At 49.4% G+C, this 18,520-nt stretch overlaps 1 protein-coding gene across 7 annotated transcripts in view; it reads left to right on the top strand.

The window, feature by feature from the left end:
• The window catches only part of TMCO4 (transmembrane and coiled-coil domains 4), a 101,329-nt gene that overhangs the window by 19,679 nt on the left and 63,130 nt on the right, over positions 1-18,520 (top strand). For all 7 annotated transcript variants that reach the window (XM_073233316.1, XM_073233314.1, XM_073233317.1 and 4 more), the window contains 3 exons: positions 10,597-10,729; positions 17,301-17,398; positions 17,639-17,782. In XM_073233316.1, the coding sequence (XP_073089417.1) occupies positions 10,597-10,729; positions 17,301-17,398; positions 17,639-17,782 (375 nt within the window). The remainder of the gene's footprint in view (positions 1-10,596; positions 10,730-17,300; positions 17,399-17,638; positions 17,783-18,520) is intronic.

The following is an 18,520-nucleotide window of genomic DNA, read 5'->3' as shown; positions in this document are numbered from 1 at the left end:
TTCCCCTTCCTTGTCTCTACCCACCAACCTGGTCTGAGCCACCGTCACCCCACCCCTAGATGACCCCTCCTGGGGTCTCCTCACTGGTCTTCCTGCCAGCAGTTTGTTCCCCAGCCTGTAACTTGAATGACCCTTCCAGACGCACATCTGACCGTGCTGCCCCGGGTTCCATACCCGCAGTGACTCTGCTGCACTCAGGAGAAAGGGCAGCCCTTCCGACATGGCTCCATGATCCCGGCGGGGCGGGCCCTGGGACGGGCCCTGCCCCATGGCGGCTCTGCACACGCCCCTCCCCCGGCTGCGGGATTTCATGCTCCTCCTGCCCGGTTACTCTCTACCTTCCTCAGTGCCCCCGCTCTGTCACCACTTCCCCGGGGAAGCCTTCTGGCCTCCCAGCTGGGATGTTCCCCCCACCTCCAGCGCCACGCGGCCATGGCTGCTGCTGAATAGTTTTACATGATCCTTTGCTTGGTGACTGGCTTCCCCTCCAGCCCATAAGCACCGTGAGGGCAGAACCCGCACCTGCTTTCCTTCACCCTCAGCACCCAGCACATCGTACACGCTCTGTAAATACCTGTTGAAGGAATTAATGAGTTAGATCTTATTGCCGCATTTTGTGGATGAGGAAGTGGCGCTCAGAGAGCTTAAGCAAGTCAGTGAAGGTTGCTCAGTACATTGCGGTGTGGGATTCTGCCGAGGATTGACATAACAAATTACCACAAACGGTGTGGCTTACAGCAGCAGACAGTCTCTCACAGCCCTGGAAGCCAGAAGCCTGAAAACAAGGCATCAGCAGGGCCATAGTCCCTCTGAGGCTGCAGGGAGAACCTCCTCCTCTTAGAGCTTCCGATGGCCCCTGGCGTTCCTTGGCTCGTGGCCACATCACTCCAGCCTCTGCCTCCTCCTCCCGTGGCTTTCCTCTCCTCCCTTTCCTCTCCACTGTGTCACCTCTAAGGACATTGTACAGGGTAACCTCATCTCAAGATCTTTAACTTAAATTCTATCTGCAAAGACCTTTTTCCCAAATATTTCCCAAACATTTCCAGATTCCAGGATGTGGACAACTCTTTTTGGGGTCACCATTCAGGAAACCTGGATTCGTAGCCTGTCTCTCAGACTCTCTTGTATGACCTTGATCAAGTCACTTAACCTCTCTGAACTGTAACTTCAAATACAAATAAGGGGCAAAAGTCAGGTGCTCCTTTAAAAAAATATCTTTGGTTCAAAGAACATGGTTCAGGATCTTGTAAGGAAAAGGTCGATTTCATAGTGAGCCAGTCGTCCAAGTGCTTCCCCGCAAGCTCTGTGAGGGCAGAGCCCTTATTTGGTTTGTTCTCCATTGTGTCCCAGCACCTACCACCCTGATGGCCACATGCTGGGCATTTCATGTTGGGTGGATGGATGGAGCGGGGGAGGCAGGAGAGACGAATGGGTGGATATGGATGGATGCACAGGTGGATGCATGGAGAGGAGAAAGAATGAATGAATGGCTAGAAGGATGGATGGTCTGTCTTTAAGAACAAGCTAAGATACTAGCAGGCTTGTCTGTCCAAACCTGAGGGTCAGACCCTCTTCCTTCTATTGAAGTTGATGAGGTTGGGACACCCAGCAGAGGAGGAGGCCGTCTGTGCTGCAGGATTTCTCTCTGGCTGTGAGGTGGATGACCAGGCATGGAATTAGCCCAGGAAATCAACAGGAAAGGCTGCACACTTCTCAGAACTATCTGGAAGGCTGACCTTACCAACAGTGTTGGGATCATAGTCATAAAATGATGCTGTCTCGGCAACAGGTGAAATTCTTTCATGTGCTCATCATACTGTTCTCCCCATCCAGTTACAACCTGCTAAGCTCTCTGCCCACACCACTGAAAAAATAAGTCTTTTATATGAGGATAAAACAGATTCTGGGCTGCTAACTTGAAACCAGGTTTCTCGACCTTGGCCCTATTGACATCTGGGACTGGATAGGATAATTCTGTGTTGTGGGGCCGTCCTGAGCACTGCGGGAGTTTAGCAGCATCTCTGGCTTCTATCCACCAATAGTACTTCCTGAATTGTGACAACCAAAAATTGTCTCCATAATTGCCAAATATCCGCGGGGGGACAAAACTGGTTGAGAACCACTGGTCAAATTTGGGGCACAAAATTTGTTCATCTCAAGTAGGGCTGGCTTATTTGTTGTTGGCGATCTTCATAAATTATTCTCGTTGCCCTTCTGGGTCCTACACATAGATTGTGAATTATTGCATATAGTGTATGATCCTCAAGTCAACTGCCAAGATAGGTAATATTACCCCCACTGACAGGGGAGGAAATTCAACTAGGGAGGTTAAGTAAGTAGCCCAGGGTTATATTTCAGTTTCAAAATTCCATTTAAGGCAAAGTGAGTCTCGTGGTGAACTCTGCATCGCTGCCCAGGAAACTTAAACTGAATCATGATTTTTGCCTTCTGTACTCATGAGTCCAAAGGTAGCATCAACTCTAGGCTCTGCAACCCAGGGAGGTACACACCACATGAGACACAGCAATCCTTACTGCAAACTTGGCTCTACTGTCTGACCTGGTCTTTTTTATTGAATTGCAAACTTACCACCCCAGGGAACCACAAAGTTTCACGGTTTTGGTCTCCGGTGTTGGTGAAATGCCCACATTGTCACCTGGTGGCTGGGCTGTCCATCAACATCCTCAAGAGTCATACATCTTATCAGTAACCAAAACCGGCTGGTTCATCCATTCAGCACATAGGAACTGAGCACCCACTGTGTGTGCCCAGCCCTGTGCGATGCTCTGAGAGTAATTCTAATCATAGCTGATACTCATTGAGTGCCTACTGTGTGCAGGCCCTGAGCTAAGTGCTTTATATTAAGCCCCACAGTGACCCTAGAAGGTAGATGCTCTTCCTGCTCCCAGTTCACAAAAGAGGAAACTGCGGCATAGAGAGGGAGATAACCTGCCCAAGGCCACACAGCCAGAAAGTGAGGGGGCCAGGGCTTGAACTCTGAAAGAGTGAACCCAGAGTTTACTTTTAACTGCTGGTGTACCTCCCACGTGGAGAGAAATCAGCTCACTTTACAGGGATTTGATGAGGCTGGAACGAAGAGTGGGTGCCCCAGGTGGCAGGAGCCAGAGTGGCTCATCTTGTTGCCATCCAGGAAGGTGGAGAAGCAGCCCCTCCCCTCCTGTGACCACTGGTCTTCAAGTAAGCTTGTCACTTAATGCCCTTAATTGACCCCTAAAATAAACCACAAGGAGAAAAGGCAGGACTCACACCTGAAACAATCTGAGTTCAACTTCTGCTCTTGAAAGGGGTCCATCCTAAAAGCCCCAACCCTCCAGCCATTATGGTGAAAATGGAGATAAATATGGTAATATTGCACATAACAATGTGTAATTAGGAAAGTTGGTGAATCAAGGGAAGGTGGTACAGTGGACTGGGTAACAGTGGTGTGAACACAGCCCAAGAAGTGTGCCCCAACCCAACAACAGGCAGCTCACAGCCTGGCTTCTCATTAGCATCAAAGGGTCAAGGAAATGTGACCATGTCCCATAAAAGAATAATATTAGCCTCTGGGGGTGAACACCTGCTGCATCCCAGGTGCTGGCCAGGTTCATCATGCTCATCTTCCGGTTTCATGGCAACAAAGGCCGGATTGAAAAGGTAGTCTTGTCCGCATTTCACAGATGAAGAAACTGAGGCTCAGAGAGATCAAGAAACTTGCCTGAAGCCATTCAGCTGCTAGGTAGTTGGCTGAAAATTCAAACCCAGTCTGTGTGACAACAAAGGCTGACATTTTTGCCCACAGTTCCTTTTATTGGAGGGCAGACCCCAAAGGAAAGGGATCAACCATGATCTCTTCTCAAAGGTTTGGAATCCTGGTCTCTCCTGAAAGTACAAGGTCAACCCCAGGCCCGCCATCCTGACTTCTGTAATCAGGAGCTGCAGCCAAGCTGAGAACAGAGGCTGGTTCAGCGCCTTGCAATGGAGGAGGTACTGCCCCCCACCCCAGCGAGGTGCATCTGGAAATGTGGGGAAGGTGGGGGTTGTTACCACAGTGCCTGGGGTGTAAGTGGCATTCAGTGCCAAGCTCCTGGGCTGCTACTCATCCCTCGGTGCACAGAACAGAGCTGGCCAATGAAGTACCAAATCCAGTCGCTCTGTCAAGACATGCTGGTGGAGAAAGGAGCCCAGAAGTGTGGGTGTGGCACAGCTCTGTCTTGAACACACTGGGTGACTTTGGGTATGCCCATGCTCTTTCTAGGCCACAGGGGCAGGTGGGCTCCAAGGGCTCCCAAAGTATGTGGTTGTGTACCAGGGGTGGGCACTGGGGCTGCCTGGCATTTGCCGGAGTTTGGCACACTCCTGCCCCCTGTGACAGACCTGAGATCTGTGGGGTCTCCCCGCCCCAAGATTTTCCCAAGAACAGGGTGATGTGTTTCCTCTATGTGTGTCTATGGCCCATGGCCTAGGGCTATGCCTGGCATTGTGTGTGTGCGCCCCACATATGCCCTGCACACAGAAGACAGGATTGGCCACTGACCATTTGGGATTGTCCCGGAACCCCCGAACTCGCCCAAGTGCAGATTTGCCTTTAAAAGACAGCCACAGTGGAACGAGCAGAAATGTTGGCATCAGATAACCCTGAATTCTAATCCAGGCCCCACTGCTCTCTCAGCTGTGTGATTTAGAAAGTTTTTTAACCTCTTGTGCAAAAGAGAGCAGCATCATAGGGGCCTCCTAGGACCACTGGGAGGATCAGCAATCACAGCTGTAAGCTCCTGGCCCTTAGTAGGGCCATGGTTTTCCTTCCCCGCAGAGGTAGCGCTGGGCTCATCTTGATCATGCCCCTGCCTCCAGGCACGAGTGCGCCCAGACCTTCTGAGACCAGGAAGCGCCCGCCTGTTCGCCCACTGCTCTTCTTCTCAGAGTAGGAACCACTTGCTTCAGAATCACCCGGGGAGCTTGTTCCAGGTTCCTGAGCCCCAGACCTCCTGCGTGTGGGGCCAGCATGTATGAATTTTCACCAGCATCCCTGTGACCTCCCCTTGTGTAACCTCACGTCACACACGTCAGGATTCAAGTGCACAGTGACTTGCAGGCTCCTGTCTCCCAAGGTCATCGCAGATGGCTGTGCAGACAGAGGCGGCCAATGGGCTCTTTCAAGTCTATTTGACTTTGAACTCTTAAAGGTTCCTCCCATGAGGGTAACAGGCGCCCTGAGGCAGACCCTTAGATCTCTGAGCTGGACCGGGACCCCCAGAGTCCAGCTCCTCTGGCCTTGGTCGTTACGCTGGTTTCCAAAAGCTGAGGCTCGGACGCTCAACTGGGTTCTCAGCAGCCCTCAGGAGCAGCGGGGGGATTCTGTGGGCCTGCTGCCCACTGCTGGGCAGGCTGGGGAAGGTCGAGGCCTGACTTGACTCTGTTCCAGGACAGAGATTCAGGGGGAGGGCCCAAGGAAGGAGTGGAAGCCAAAAGCAATGGGCAGGCTTGGGAGTGTGGCAGACTGTTCAGTCCCGCAGCTGAGATTCCCACGCCCTGGGCGGGGCCGAGGGCACAGCCTCTGCAGCCGACCGCCCACCTCTCTGCTCACCAGTGCTTCAGCCCAGAGCACCAGAGCACCGAAGTGCGCTGTGCCTCCGTGTCCTCTTTGATTAAAGCAAGATACTACAGCACACGCCTCCTCGGGCGGTGGTGAGGAGTCAGTAAATCCACACACGTGGAGGGTGCACCCAACAGGTTGGTTCACAGGAAGCGGTGGATAAGCAAGCTTCCAGCGTTCATATGATTATTAGTCATAGGGCATGTCCGCAGTGGGGGACACTGATCTCATCCAGCGTGACCCTCCTCCCCTGTTAGGACCTCTCCCAGCAGAAATCCATTTGTTCATTCCTGCAGGTGCCCCATGCTTCACTCAGACACAGATAATTACACATCCGCCTCAATGCTATGGAGGCACAGTGACTTTGGAGCTTATATTTTAGAGGGGAAGATGCAATAAACAGGTGGGCAAATTTAAAAACCAAGTTTTGAATGGCGATAAGAAAATACTGCATGGTAAGCGACTAGAAAGCAGTGGATGGGGTCAAGGAGGACTTTTCCGAGGAGGTGACATTGAGGAGCAGATCCAAGAGAGAGTATTCCAGATGTTGCCAAAACTTTGTCGTTTAAGTAAAAGATGACCCCACCGAGAGAGGAGAGAGGCCTTACCCAGTAAACTCATTCTCTCCCATCCCCTTGGGGAAGCAGGACTCAGAGGGTACTGGACCAGAGAGTGAGCCTCCACGGGAGGTGGGCATCAGGAAAAGGTCTTCTGTGCTGCTTGTAGTGGGGAGGGTGGGCACGTCAGAGAACCCAGGTGGCAGAAGGGGAGCTTCAGTTAGTTAGTGAGCTGACATGAATTACTAATTGCCAAGTGTTGTCCTGGGGACTGGGAGACACGAGGAGCGAAACAAATGTTTTTGCCTTGTGGGACTGACATTCTGGTGGGAAGAGCCAGACAAATCTACCCACAGATACCACAGTGGTAGGACCGGGGCAATGGGGACAGAGTGACAGGATGGGCTGCTGACTTTAGAGGTTGATGGCTTCTCTCAGGCTAATATTTAAGACTGCCTGATGAGAAGGAACCAGCCAGGCAGAGCTCTGGGGGAGGAGCTTTCCAGTTAGAACAGCAAGCGCAAAAGCCCTGGGGCAGGAAGGAGCTTCGCTTTTTGGCAGGCCAAACGCTGGTGCATGAAGCAAGGATCAGTAGCAAGTGAAGTGGCAGAGGATGGCAGGATGGGACCAGCTAACACCCAGTCTTACAGACCAGTGAGTGCGTTGGGGAGCCACTGGAGAGTTTCTAAGCTGGGGGGGAGAACACAGTCAGACTTGTGACTTTACCCCTGTGGCTGCTTTGTGGCAGACAGTGCGGGGCAGAAATGAAAAATAAGAAACCAGTGAGGTAGCTGGTAGTTGAAGAAGGGTCACAATGGCAGTGGCAGGTGATGGCAGTGGAGATGGGTCCCAGGGGTCAACTGAGGATATATTTTGGAGTTGCGGCCGACAGCATTAGCTGGTGGATTGGGTGTCAGGGCTGGGGCAACAAGAAGAATCAGGAGCCCTGCCTGGGCTTGTGGCCTGAGCTCCAGGACACGAGAGGTGGGCCCCTGAGGAGTGAGTGGGCCACCTGGCAAGCTGGTGGTGAAGCCAAGACCAGAGGACTCCAGTGTCCGAGGTAGCCCAGGACTCTTGCCCCTTTCCCCACCGCCCCCACTTGCCTTAATCAGAACCTCAGTTCCAAGTCCAGCAGCCTGGCTGCCAAGGTCCTAGAAATGACCCTTATGTAAGGCTAACATTCCAGGGCCCCATGCCTGAGAATACCTTGGGCTATTAATTAATCACTAATGCAGCTGGCAGTCTGTATTTCAGAAGCTGAATCACTGCAGCCTTGACCAATGGAGTTTGAATTAGTGGCCAATTATAATTGCTGCCACTTAATCACCACAGCCAAGGTGTGGTTAATTTCCACAGCTTAGTTATCACCACCTGGGTGCAATAGTCTGCGATCTTAAGAGGGAAAAGGGAACTTCTCTGTTACCGGAGCTTTAATTGATCAGTAACTCCAAGACACAACATACCTGTTCCCCAGCACGTAGACAGTTCCTCATCTAGGGAGGCAAAGACAGCCAGGTAAATGCTACCAGACCATAGCTTGCTCTGAGGTCCTTAGTTCAAGGAAGAAACTAGTTTGTTTTGCAAAAGCTGACACTTCAAACTTCAAGATGTCAGTGGGCTCTTGTGTTGAAGGCTAGCCACTACTGCCTTAGTATAATATCATTGCTTAGCATTGCAGATACCCAGCAGAGGAGTACAATTCCATTACAGTTATTAAAGGCCCATCATGGACCAAGAGACCTCTCCTCAAAACTTTGTGAGGGGACTCTAGTCCCACTTTCCACCTGAGCAAGGATGAGCTATTTGCCCAAGTTTAGACACAGAAACAGATTCCCTATTCAGGATTGCCAAGTCACTAATTAAACATACATTCCTTATGCCATCTCCATCCTAAAGACTAGAGATACAGCAGTGAAAACAACCCTTATGAAGTTTATTGTTCAGGGGGAGAAACAAACAAAAAGTAAATGAATATGGTATTGGATGATACCAGATCTACGTTACTGCTGAGGAAAGACAGCTAAGTGCCAGGCGCCTGACTGGAGGCCCATCTCCAGGCATAGACACAGTCCTGGGCCGGCGAGGGACTGAGCAGGGAGAGGCCCGAGAGGGGCCTCAGAGACCGGGACAGCTCTGTGCTTCCTACTCCGGCCTCCAGACCGGTGTCTCTCAAACCTGACGTTCAGAATCGATTCCCAGGTCCCATCCCAGAGCTACTGAACCAGAATCTCTGGGGGGTGGCGCTCACTGGGTCCAAGTAATAGCCCTCCAGTCCCCACCAGAGTTTGGGACCAGTTGAGAGGTTTCAGAGGTGCGACGTCAGCTGATGAGCGGAGGGCAGGGCGGCCCTGGGGCTGGTTGAGTGTGCTGCCCGCCCCTGGAGGGAACCTGGCTGGCCGCGGAGCTCACCAGGTGGTGGCACGGGCAGGCAGGCGGTCCTAGAGAAGCGAGGGAATCCCAGACAGGTCCAGGAGGTAAGTCACCCCCCTGGTGGGCAATGGGAGGAAGTGAAGTGGGTGCAGTGGTGAGGTTTTTAGAGAAACTCAGAGGGCTAAAGGAGGAGGATGGCGGGTATTCCAGTCTCTGGCTTGGGTGGCTAGGTGGTGCGTTCTGAGGCAGGGCGTCCAAGAGGAGGTCCTTTATGACACGTGGGGGTCCAGTCTCTGGCAGATGGGATGGGATTTAACTGTCGAGGCTGGTAATGGAATCGGACGTGCTGGGAAGGGGGCACTTTGCATACGATCCCATCCATCGTGGAGCCTGAAGGGATTATGAAGAGGAACAGGGCCAGTGTTTGGCCCCTTCCAGATGCCCACTTCTTATTAACCAGACATTCACCTATTCTCAAAGGCTTCCAGGCTTTATAGCTGGAACTTGGACAGATTCCCTTTTTAGATTTCAATAGATTAAATTTTTCCAGTTGTTAAAATTAACCTAAGTTGGTTAAGGATAATTTTGAAAAGGCAAAAAGAAATCATATTTGACATATTTCTTTCTTCTTTTTCCCTATTCTTGTTTCTTTTTCTTAGATGGGACCCTATGGCATTTTATCACAAATCATCTAAACATTTAGACAATTTGTCTCATTGCATAAGCATTTTTTTTTTAGTTATTACAAACTTTTTTTCATAGCTCATTTTCCACTGGGCGTATGTGCTGCCGTTAACGAATCCCCCAGTTTTAGGTGGCATTAATTATCTCCAGACTGTTAATCACCTTCATGTTATAAATGTCTCAGCAGGGCCTTTATTTACTGTTTTCTACATTTAGGATTGTTTTCCTAAAATTAGAATTTCAGAAAGGAGGTGCTCATCTTTTTCCCATTTTTTTATTATAGTAAACTACACAGAACATAAAATGTAGCGTCTTATCCATCTTGAAGTGTGCAGTTCAGCAGCATTGAGTGTGTTCACATTGCTGTGCAGCCATCACCACCGGCCATCTACAGAACTCTTTGCATTTTGCAAAACTTAAACTCAGGCATTAAAACTCCCCCTCCTCGCCTCCCCACAGCCCCTGGTACCCACCCGCCCACCTTCTGTCTCTGTGGTTTGGGCGATGCAGTTCTTCACAGTGCAGGACAGGTATTGTCAAATGCCCTCCAAGCGGTTTCTATCAACACACACCCCCACCAGTGAAGTCCTCGAGCACCTATTTTCATCCTTAACAGCAAAAGTTGATCTTTGCAAATCTTCTGCATCCATGGATGTTTTGCTGCCCTTGTCTAGCTTGGATTAATACTTAGTCTATAGGCACAGACCTGATCATCTACATTTGCCCTCTTACAGCACTAAATTATGTTTTCTACCTTTATCTTGCATCTACCTACCACTTCAGCATTTTATTAAAAATAATAATAATAATAATAATAATAAGGGAGAAATGTGGGATTCACATATAAATCAAGTATAAAAATCAAACGAATATTCATATTTGACCTGATTGTTTATAGTTCATGATGCATGATCAAAACCGAAAGTGTCTGTGATGACTGCCCTTGTACTGTTCACCATGTAAGAACTTACTCACTATGTAAGACCTTGTTCACCATGTAAGAACTTGTTTGTTATGCTTCAGAAGAATGGAGACTGTTGAGAATTAGGCTCAGGGTTGATTAATGATTGTGCATTGAGTCCCCTATACAGAATTTTATTGTTGTTAACAACCATATGATCAATAAATATGAGAGATGCCCTCTCAAAAAAAAAAAGTTGATCTTTGCTAATTTGACTGGTGAAAAATACCCCCTTGTTCCTGATGAATATTTCTAAAAGCTGTACAGTGTTCCATCCAGGAAGCTGTGCGGTTGTTTCATTGACTGGTTCTCATGGGGTTGTGCATTTAGGACATTCCCAGGGCTTGGGTTTTATCAGTCACACTGCTGCTAACATCTCTGCGCTCAGCTAAACTGATACTCTGCCTGTGTTGTTTCTGTCTTTCGAGGACACTATGATGCTCGGTCCCGAGTCCTGGTTTGCCACATGATCTCCCACCTCCAGCTGCCCTTGGGGGAGCTGGATCTGCTTGAAGAGACATTCCTTGAGAGCCTGAAGGAAACCAAAGAGGAGGAATCTGAGTAAGGGAGCCCTGTGGCCACCCCCTCTGCCTATCGGGAATTGAGGATTCCCACTTGAGCGCCCTATTCAGAAAATAGACCAGACCCCCTCTCTTTCACCTGCCCCTGTTAAGAGATGGTATACTGAGGTGGAAGGAGCACTGGATGGAGAGTCCCAGTGCAGCCCTGACTTGCTGTGTGGCCTTAGAAAGACACTTTCCCTCTCTGGTCTCCAGTCTTCACTTGGAAGAAACAGGGATTGAATAAATGATTGCTAAGGGTGTGAGTCTATGACTGTAACATTCCATGGCCCTGACACCACCCTCCACCTCAGGTTCTTTCCACAGCTTGTCCATGGGACAGAAGACCTGGGTTCAAATCCCACCTCTGACACCCATCTACTTTTTCACCCAGGGAAGGTGCCCCCTGCCCCTTCTCTAAGCCACAATATTCTTAGCTGAAAAATGGGAATGAGGACAGACTCCTCCCAAGGTCATTGTGAAAAATGAATGTGAGGATATAAAGTGCTTTTCCCAATGGCCGGCACGTAGCAAGTTCGCAGGAGATATGAGCCCTCCTTCCCCCACAGGCCCCTGTAACGCACCTGCTATCTATATATGGTCAGGAGTGCGTAGAGGGAAATTATCCTGGCATCTTGGCCAGAGCTCAGCTCTTTGTGAAACACCTTACACAGGATCCGGTTGCAGAGCAGTCAGTCAGTCTCGGTCGCCGCCTAATCGCAGGCTCTGTGTACCAGGGGCACCCCCAGCCTTGGGTTTTGTTTGGCCGCAATAGCTTTCTCGAGGAGCCAGGTTGTGCCAGTTTAGCCCAGCTGGGGATTTAGCCCTGAAGCCACATTCAGAGGTGGGGCCGCCCTCCTGCCAAGGTTTGTAGGGCAAAGGGAGAGATTGCTTCCCTGAGAAAGGAGGGAACTTGGCCTGTTGAAATAACCTGAAAACCAACTTGCTGAAACTCCCAGAGCCATGTCAGTAAAGACATAACTGGATGCAGGCCAATTACCATAATCACAAGGGCTGCCCTGATTCTTTAGGTATATTAGTGTATCTTAAATGCCTTAAAATGAAGGAAATTCTTAGCTTGGAAATCTCATTATCAGAAAGAAACGTATTGTCCAGAGGATTTATTCTGATAATACCATTAATGCCAGATCAGGGAATATGTAAAAGAGAAGTTCTAACATAGCCCAGCTCTGCCACTTAGCAGCCGTGTGATCTTGGGCAAGTTATTTAACTAACAAGTATAAATAAAATTATTTGCTTACAGTACTGTCACAGTACTGTCATCATTGCTATTATTCCTACATACAGGACCTTTCCTCAAAAAAAAAATTTCCACATGTGTAATTTTTCAATTCAATTTTAGGGACTTTGGCGACCTCTCAGGTCCTATCTGTGGTCTCTGGAAGGCCCTGAGACCAGGGAAAGCACAGTGACTGTTCAGCCAGGAGACCTGGTTCTCGGTTTGATACTGCTACTAAGTCCCTATGTGTCCCTGGACACATTGTTTACCCTGCCTGGGGACCAGCACAAGTTTTTCCACCTGTACAGACCGAGGATCGAATTATTTGCAGGTTTCTTTTAACTCTACGGGTTTGTGTTTCTGCAAGGTGAGCTTATCACTGTGCACCCGGAGGTAATCTTTGCATCTGGGGTTCAGGGTATGATGTACCACCTTTCAGTTCTTGGGTCCCCATCTGAGCCCTAAGGCCAAGCTTGCCCTACATGTTTGGTGACTTTGCTTCTCTATGCCTCAGTTTCTTCAACTCTAACATGGGGGTTAAGGGTATTACCTCCATTATAGAGTTGTTGAGAGATTAATTAATACACACCAAAACACAAATACAATACAAAAGCTTGGGACAGTGCCTGGCCCAAAGTAGGTCTTAGCAAATGTTAGCTAACACTCTGCTAGAGGTTGATGCTGATCACCTCATAATAACATGATCAGCATCTAACTTTTATGAAGTGGTTACTAGATTTAGGCACATCTAGTCTTCTCATCTGATGCTCATAACCATCCCCTGAGGGTTTCCAGAGGAAGAAACAAAGTCAGAGGGGTGACATAATTCACCCAAGGTCACATAGCTGGTCGGTGGCACCATCTGATTCAGCTGCCATATCCAGTCTGAACACCACTTTCGGTATTCCTCAAGGCATGGTTGACCATCCCAAGTTCCCTCTTTAATTCTGATAAAAGCAGTAAAGATAATTCTTTTATGGGGCTTGCTCAGCCTTTACTAGGAAAGGTCTCTAGCTCTCCTAGAGATATGCTGTCCCTCCACCACCTGGAGCAGAGGAGCTTTAAAAAAAGGAGCGGTGGCAATGATAAGGATAAGAAACACCCTCTCATGGGACATAAGGTATCAGTGAGTGAAATTTATTTGTGGATCCATGGGACGGCAGCACGGCGTCTTGCTCATCACTAGGTATCTGTGGCTTCAGCCTGGGAGTTGGCCCAAATCTGCGTTTTGGCATTAGCCGCCGTCACTGGAGGGCTGACGTGGAACACCAACTCAGGGCCTTTTCTGGCATCCCAGAGCATGAGCGTGGCCAGTGGCAGTATGAGGGCATAGACTGGTATCCAGCCAGCGGGTAAAGTCAGTAGTCTACATTTAGATTTACTGTCACGTGTTGAATTCTGACTTCCAAATATAGGAAGCCTTGTAGATGCAACTCAGGGCCAGTGTCTCCTCTTGTCCTGTAGATGTTGAAATTCAGACAACTAAAGTAGTTGCAGGAGTAAAACGCTTGATAATTGATGATTTGGGAAAGCTATTCATTTTATGTACAAAGCAAACATTCAAGTACTTAAGGAAATAGGGAAATTGGTTGGCAGTTCAGGTGAACACAGAGGGTGCCTTAGCTAAATAACTTTAGGAAAAATACTTTTTTTTTATTCAGCAAATGTTTATAAATATTTAGATAATACAAAGCAGAATACCGAAGGTTAGAGTATATCATCCATTTTGTAAAATTGATTTGTTAGAGTAGCATTTAAATATCTTCAAGAACCAGATTTACTTTTTAGTCGCTTTAATCCCTTTAGGCCATGAGCGGTCCTTTCTGTAAACTCAGCTAAAAGTGATGACTATCTAATATAGACGTGCAGATGTCACTGTGGGAACAATCTAGAAGCAGATGGTGCCAAGAAATGTCAGCGCTCCAACTCAAGAATTTGACTTGTTCTTAATAAATCTGCAGTAATCATTAAAATTTTATAACACTTTAGATTTGTTCTAATGTCCCAGAAGTTTGATTCTTGATGGCAATTGGTCTGTACTCCAGCTACATACTTTTATTTAGCCGAACTTTCTGTTCCATGCCCCTCTGGTTTTCATAGATGTGTACAGTGAGTGGAAAAATAGATCACTGCAGCAAGATAAGATACATCCAATCCTTGTTAGATTGATTAGGCTCTATTCAAGAATCCCCAGGTCCCAAGCCCTGGGCAAACCGCTAAGTGTGGAGAGCAGGAAAGTCTCCATCTGTGCCCTGAAGGCTTGGCCCAGCGATTTTCAGACTTGAGATCCAGCAGATCCCTTGTCACAGGTACAGTTTCCTCACCTGCACGCCCAGAGCTCTGTCCCAGGAATCTGTGCTTTTAACAGCTACCTCCTGGGGATTCTGATGCAGTTGATCCAAAGTCCACCCTTTGAAAATCAGTGGTCTGGACTTCCAGGCTAATACAGTAGGGAGGGCTAGAGGGGGCCCAGAGTCAGCACATTTAGGCAGCCTGGCAGCTCAGGCAGGCTTCCTGGAGAAGATGACTCTTGAATGACGAGTCATGTTCAACCACACCAAGGAAGGTGAGAGGGTCCTGGGAGGCCTGGGAAGGTGCCGAGGTGGAGGCAGGTGCCTGCAGGCACTTCAGCATTTCTGGAGGGCAAAGTGCAAGTGAGGAAGTGATGAGGGATGGAGGCTACAAAGAAGGCAGGGACCAGGTCCCAGAGGGTCAGAGGGTCATGCTGGAGAGGTTACACTGCCCTCGGTGGGGAGGGAGGCAGACAGCCGTGGTCATTCCTTCCTGATCGACCTTGGCTGCCAAGGTGGTGCTGCCACCATCCTTCCATTTCCAGTCCCCAAGTGAGAAAATCGAGGCTCAGAGGAGTTGGGGAACCAGCAAGATGGTGGCACAGCTGGGCCCAGATTCCCCCACCCCAAACTCACAGGCACCAGGTAGTGTTTGGGTGCATTGCTGCTCTTCACAGGCCGGCTGCTTGTTCTATGCACTTTCCTGTTAACCGTCCGCAGCAGCTTGCACTTCTCCTTAAGTCTTGAACTCCACAGAAAGCGACTAATTGCCAGGCTTCCTGTTTGCGCTGAATGGTGCTTGCAATTAAGGGCCAGCACCCTTAACTGAGATATAAATATATCTCCAACCTGTGTTTAGGAAGAAATTATTGTAATAATGAAAGGAATGCTAATAGCAATAAACATATTGAGCAATTTTTCCATATTCCCACCAACGTATGTGGATTATCTCATTTACTCTCACAAAACCCCCAGGAATTCAGTGCTATTATCTGCACTAGGATGAGGAAACTCAGATAGGACAAGTAATTTGTGCATAGTCACAGAGTAAGTGGCTCTAGCCATCAAGAGAGGCTAGGTTTTGCTGCAGTAACAAGTGACCTCCAAGTGTCATTGGCTTACAGTAAATGTTCCCACTGCCTGGCCTACAGATTGGCTGTGGCTTTAGTCCCCGCTGTCTTGAATCTGAGTCCCAGGTTAACAGAGTGACCTTACCTGGAACATTGCTGGTCTCAGGGCAGAGCAAAAGGACACTTACCAGGCCCCTGCACTGACTCAAACATTCTGCCAGAAGTGACACGCATCCCTTCCACCCACATTTCATTGGCTAAGGCGGGTCATGGACCACTCAGTTCAGCAAGGCAGGGATGAAGGATCTTTCCTTAGAGACCGACCAGTGCAGGGAGGGCCCACTGAATCCTCGCAGGGCGGTGTTACACCACTGCAGCTACAGAGCTAGGATGCAAGCCTACGTTTACAGGTTTGAATGCTGACCTCAGAACCCATGCTTTTCATCGCCACCCTGCCTTCCCCTTTGCTGTGTGCGTTTGGCTCAGCTTCAGTCCCATCTGATGGCACGAACTTCAGTCACCGACACCTAGCAGCTGAGGTGCGTGGAGGTGCACAGAGACTTTCAGCTTTGGTTTCTGCTTCTCTGTAGTGAAGCAGCTGCAGACGGCCATGCTGAATAGCCAGGAGGGGCTTAGGAGAAAAGTGTGTTGAGGCGAGCTGGCAGAGAACCGAAAGCGTAGCAGATCCCCATGCGCTCAACCCAAATCCCATTTCTTTTCAATGACTGGAGGATGAGCTATTTCTCAGTATAATGTGTGAAAAGAGAATGGAACAAACATGAATTGGTTGAATGCCGCATTGTTCTGCTCCCCATATGTGGCACCTGGAAGTACCAGCATGCAGCCTACTCTCTCTAAAACTTTGTTGATTGAATGGACAAAGAAATGAATTTAATCTTTACAAATCAACAACCTTAAGCGGGAGATGTTATAACCCGCATCTTACAAAAGAGGACACGGAGGCCCAGGGAGATGCAGTAGCATGGTAACAGCAGCCGGGTAATCGCCACCTGCAGGTCCATGTGCTCAGTGCCTGCCCTGCATTCTCTTTGCTGAGCCCCACAGCCCCTCAGCAGCTGGGCACTATTATCCCTTAACTCATCTGAAATATGGGGACAATCATACAACTGCTGGTTAGATAAGATTAACCATGCACCTTACAAAGCACAGCAGCTGGCGTAGGAATCCCTCAATAAATATTAACCATCCTTTTATTGTCATCATTATCCACTATCACTCTTACATCAAGTCGTTGTCCAAATTCCAGCTTCAGTTCAGAGTTCATGCTCATAATGCCCGCAACGAACTCATTCCGCTCCTACTGCCCCAAGGTGCTCAGGGCCAAATGTCCAACAGGAAACCAGGTTTGCTGACACCCCTGAGCGCTCCTCAGGATTCGCCTGACCCAAATTCACTCCAAATGCTTCTGTTTTGTTAAATTGTATAGCTTGTCAATTTCAAGTCCGAACAGTTCTAGCTATTGCAAGTTCTCCAATGCAGACATTTCTCAAACCCTTTTTCAAAATGATTATTCTGAAGGAATTGGTTTCCAAACGCCCCAGAGAGAAGGGGTATCAGAGAGCTGAGTTGGGGTGGCAGGGGGCAAGGAGAAGAAGGCCATGGAGTCTGTGATTCTCTTCGGTACTCATGCTGGGTCCATCTGTTTAAAGATATTTTTTGTGCTTCTTTTGCTATTATTATTATTTTTTGTCTTTTCATCATTCAAATTGCAACCCTGTTAGGATGGATCTGTTAGGTAAGTAGCACATTCCACACACTGGGATTCCCCGGCTGGGTTTCAGAATGTTTTCAACTTTTTAAAACCACCAATGGGCCCAGGGTGACTTCGGTACCTTGCTCTGCAAGGCAGAGTATCCAGCATTGATCCCAGTTTGGGGGTTGGCGGGGCAGGGAGGTCTCAGGGGGTCGGGAGCAGAGCCAGCCCTAAAGAACAACTTCTTCCCTGCCCAGAACGGCTGAGGCAGCCCGGAAGAAGAAAGAAAACCGGAGGAAATGGAAGCGCTATCTCCTGATAGGTTTGGCGACTGTCGGAGGCGGGACGGTGATCGGTAAGACTGCTTGAGATGAGACGGTGGCACATGGGCCAGGGCAGTGCATGTGGAGGGGTGACACCAGGCTTGGAGGACAGTGGAGAGGGCAGGGGAATCAGCCAGGAGCTGCTCTGTGAGCAATGTATCTGCTACCTTCTTAGAAGCATCTATGGAAGCAGTGGGCAGCAGATGGGGGAAGAATCCAGCAGGCCACATCCTCACTCCCACCTTTACCCCCTTGGGTCGCCTTCCTTGCAGGTGTGACTGGGGGTCTAGCTGCCCCTCTCGTTGCCGCTGGCGCCGCGACAATCATTGGCAGTGCCGGGGCAGCCGCTCTGGGCTCGGTGGCTGGCATAGCTGTCATGACCTCACTGTTTGGCGCAGCTGGAGCTGGTCTGACAGGTAAGCTTCAAAAGAGCAGTGACCTGTTAGGCATTTTCAGCCAGAGTGGCCCAGCTCCCAAAGGAAACACCAGACTCTCACCAGCTCCCTAGGAGACAGGAGGACACGGCCCTTCTCGTGCTGGGTCACACCCCTGCCAGAACTTGCAGCAGGCTTCACAGAACTAGTCCGGTGGCTTGGCATGGGTTGGGGGAAGGGCCAAGTCTGGGAAGCTGCACCTTGTGTAGACTTCTGAGAAGGATCCAGTTGGACCTGCTTGTCACCATCCAGGAGGTTTCCAGGTAGGCCTCCTCGTGTTTAAAGACCATGTGGCTACCTTTCATTTACCAGCATCACCTGGGGGATTTTTTCCAGATCATCTGTTCAGCAGCCTCCCATTCACATGGAGACTCCTGTTCCATTTCCAAAGCGGGTCCCTCTCTCTCCCTGTGTTGAGAATCTCGGTCGGTTGAACCCGCTTCCCCTGAGAGCGCATTACACTCCTGAAGTTTGTGGGCAGGAAGAAGAGAACCGACCGAGCCAGGGTGGGGCAGTGGTTGCAAGCCCGGGCTCTGAGTTCCAGCCCAGCTCTGCACACGGGGGCCGTCCAGCCTTTGGAAGTCTCAGTCCCTTGCCTGTAACTGGGGACAGAAATGGCACCTACCTCAATGAGTTCAGAACCAGGATGCAGCCTGCACTTGCTGTGTGGTTGTGTGAGCCTGGAGAGCTGCTCAGACTAGTACTCCCCGGGGTCCCCAG

This window comes from Manis javanica, chromosome 4, assembly GCF_040802235.1.
Source record: "Manis javanica isolate MJ-LG chromosome 4, MJ_LKY, whole genome shotgun sequence".
Taxonomy (NCBI): domain Eukaryota; kingdom Metazoa; phylum Chordata; class Mammalia; order Pholidota; family Manidae; genus Manis; species Manis javanica.
Note: the sequence above shows the minus strand (reverse complement) of the source record. Positions and strands in the feature narration are given on the sequence as shown.